The sequence below is a fragment of the Nannobrachium achirus genome (genome assembly GCF_963921795.1).
Source record: "Nannobrachium achirus genome assembly, chromosome: 17".
Taxonomy (NCBI): Eukaryota; Metazoa; Chordata; class Actinopteri; order Myctophiformes; family Myctophidae; genus Nannobrachium; species Nannobrachium achirus.
The window spans coordinates 44,072,032-44,074,888 of record NC_137824.1 but is presented as its reverse complement, the minus strand read 5'-3'; the positions used below and the strand labels follow the sequence as shown (position 1 = coordinate 44,074,888).

General features: G+C 45.3%; 1 protein-coding gene across 1 annotated transcript; it reads right to left on the bottom strand.

Annotated features, from left to right (window-relative positions):
- Positions 1-1,234: 1,234 nt before the first annotated feature.
- Positions 1,235-1,726, bottom strand: LOC308302504 (membrane-associated progesterone receptor component 2-like; the record flags this gene model as incomplete). The annotated part of the gene is made up of 1 exon (XM_080746760.1): positions 1,235-1,726. The coding sequence occupies one exon, from the start codon at positions 1,724-1,726 to the stop codon at positions 1,235-1,237; it is 492 nt and encodes a 163-aa protein (XP_080602886.1).
- Between the last annotated feature and the right edge of the window lie 1,131 nt (positions 1,727-2,857).

Sequence of the window (2,857 nt, the reverse complement as noted above, 5' to 3'; positions counted from 1 at the left end):
GGGTTGTATGAGTCACCATAAAAAGATAATGGGTGTTTTTAATGAATCTATCATGGTTAAAATGGAGTTTGAAGTTACAATGGGTGTGTATGTGGAGAATGGAGAAGCCCATTGGGGAGTTGCCCTGGATGTGTTTTTTAAAGTGAAATATCCCTTTAACACCTGTTAACATTGAAACGTGAAAGATAGATAAGCCTATCTTGGAAATGCTTGGCTGGTTACAACAAAAACTAAATTGCAAAGAACAACACAAACCTCTTAGAATTTCTTCAAGTAACTTCAAACAAAAAGTATAATAAAGAAAAGGAAGAATCAACATAATCCATGGATGGGGTTTTTTAAAAATAATGGCAAAATCAACAGCCTTCCCTCCCATTGGCTTTGGTTAGGCCACAGCACAGCCCCTTTTAACAGAGAAGGAAGAAAATAAAATGATAATTTGAAATACATTTCCTAAAAAAACGAAAAAAACAGATTGACTGATACGCTTCTGAAAGCGAAAGCATTTCATTTGCAAGGTGATGACACAAAAAAGGAAGAGAAAAAAAAGGTAGAAAAAAAAGTGTCGCAGCATGACAGACATCCTGCAGTTTCCATCTGTTAAGGCCAACTTCATCGCCGACACATGGATTTGGTGATCATAATGCTCACTTTTCATGTACAGGGACACATGCATCCCTGCGGCCTGGATCGTAAAAACATATTTCCTCTTTTGTATTATCATTAAATAAATGACCCCATGTTTCACTCCTCCATTGTGGGTTGGTCTTGCAGGGTTGGGTGTGTGGGGAGAGAGGAGGAGGGGATAGGCAGATTAGAACCCCACTTTCCCTTTCGGCACAAAGACCCTTCAATTTTGGCCAGCCCACGCCTTGCCACTCGGAACGGAATGGAACACAAAGGGTCTTCCAAGTGGCCACGGTTACCTCTCCTGCCCTGACCGCCTCATATCCCAACCTCATCATCCCCAGACCCCTTTCACTTTTCCTCTCTGGAATAGGCTCTGTGCATAACTGTAGTTCCCTTTTCTAGAAGGTGACCTGTTCCAGGTCAGATTCCCACACATCTATGTTTGATTGGCTCAGCAGGATATGAACCGGAAACAGACAAGACCTTCACAATGTGTTTTACTTTTCAGCGTAGATTGGTATCACATGGGGGTCTGTGGTCTAATGCATATCAAACTGGGGGGCGGGTCTTCGGAATTCCAAAAGTTTGCTGCTTCAGGTTGTCTTTAACCGCCTTCCTCGTCTTCGGTGTACTCCGAGGGCTCTTCGCCGGGCTTCAGCAGCCTTCCGACATAGTCATACTTTTCCTTGAACTGCATCTCCCACTCTCTCACGCTCTCCATCTGTGGACCGTTGAGGTCGGACAGGTCGTCATAAGTGTCCCACAGAGCGCCCTTCTCCAGGCAGAAAGTCGCCAGGCCTCTCGACGCATCCCGGCCGGCAAAGATCCCATACGGGCCGTCTCGTCCGTAGAACCGCTTGCCCGAGGTGACGTCGAAGACCTTCATGTTGACCGCCATTAGAATCCGGGGGTTTTGGACGCCGTCGAATTGGCGGAGCTGCTCCAGGGTGAAATCGCTTCTCCTCATCTTGGGAAGGTTGGAGCCATCGCTCCCTTGCGTGGTGTCCACGCCGCCCTGCAGACGTTTTCTCAGATGCCGGTAGCCCACATAGAGAGCTGCCACTGCAACGACTACAATACCGATGTTCAGCAACATCTTTGATTCATAATAAGAGGTCAATCGGGGGTTGGATCGGTATAAAAGCTCACCCAAATTTGGAGGTGTACGTCACAGATGATCAACTTACTGGCCTCCTCAAGTACCAAGACTCTGATCCCCGGCTGAACCAGCAGAGAGTGTGAATTTTGTTGCTTGAAAGCAGAGTCTCAGAGAGTCTTGAAGGTCTCACATGCAAGCCTTAAGGGACCCGCAAAGGTGTTCAAAAAGTGAAGATCGAACTGAGTATCTCGGCAAAGCCGCCTTGCTTATATACTCGTCCAGTGGCGTCATCGCGATGAGGTCATGATGAGTTATTCATGCCAAAATATGGACGTCCAGTCCAGATGTGCCCAAAGATGATGTCAGACTGGCTTCCATAGAATCCTTTCAGCAACAGCAGTTGCTTAACTCAGTGGTTCTCAAACTATGGCCTCTAGGTTAGGGGGGACGCCAGATGACAGTGAAGTAACACTTTGAGGACTTTTAAGACCTTTTTAAAACCAAAACAATAAGAAAGAATTGAAAAAATCACACCCAATGTGAAGTGAGTGGTGGTCGTGCTTGCATAACGTCTTCTGGTAATTGGTGATGTAATACAGACTACACACACACGCACATTGCTATGGCAAAACGCTGAGGAAAACACATTGCTATGGCAAAACGCTGAGGAAAAGTGGCTACAGATAGGTCTAGGATGTAATGGATGAGTACCGGGAGCTCCGCCCCCACCTCTCCGCCGAGACCTCCGACGAGAATCACAGCCGCACCATTCACTTGAATGGATATACAGCGGATTTTACACATTAAATATTAATTCCGTTTTGGACCCAGAGCTTCGAAATCTCGTCCAATCCGTCAACAAAGGCCTGGATATGCATTGGAAAAATATGTAGACCTTTAAACTTTTAAAACAATACGACAAAGGAATATATAAGGACGCAACAGCAGAATGAGGAAATCGCCTGTCTGCTGGACCTATACAGAGCCGTTTTCACTTTTCACTGATTTGTTTAGAGGCTATTACTCTCCATTACACAAACAACCAACCAGAATAAACTGCTTCAAATGTAGGCTACATGTTTCTTATCATGCCGATTGCTTATAAATCTTATCTATAACATTTGATAT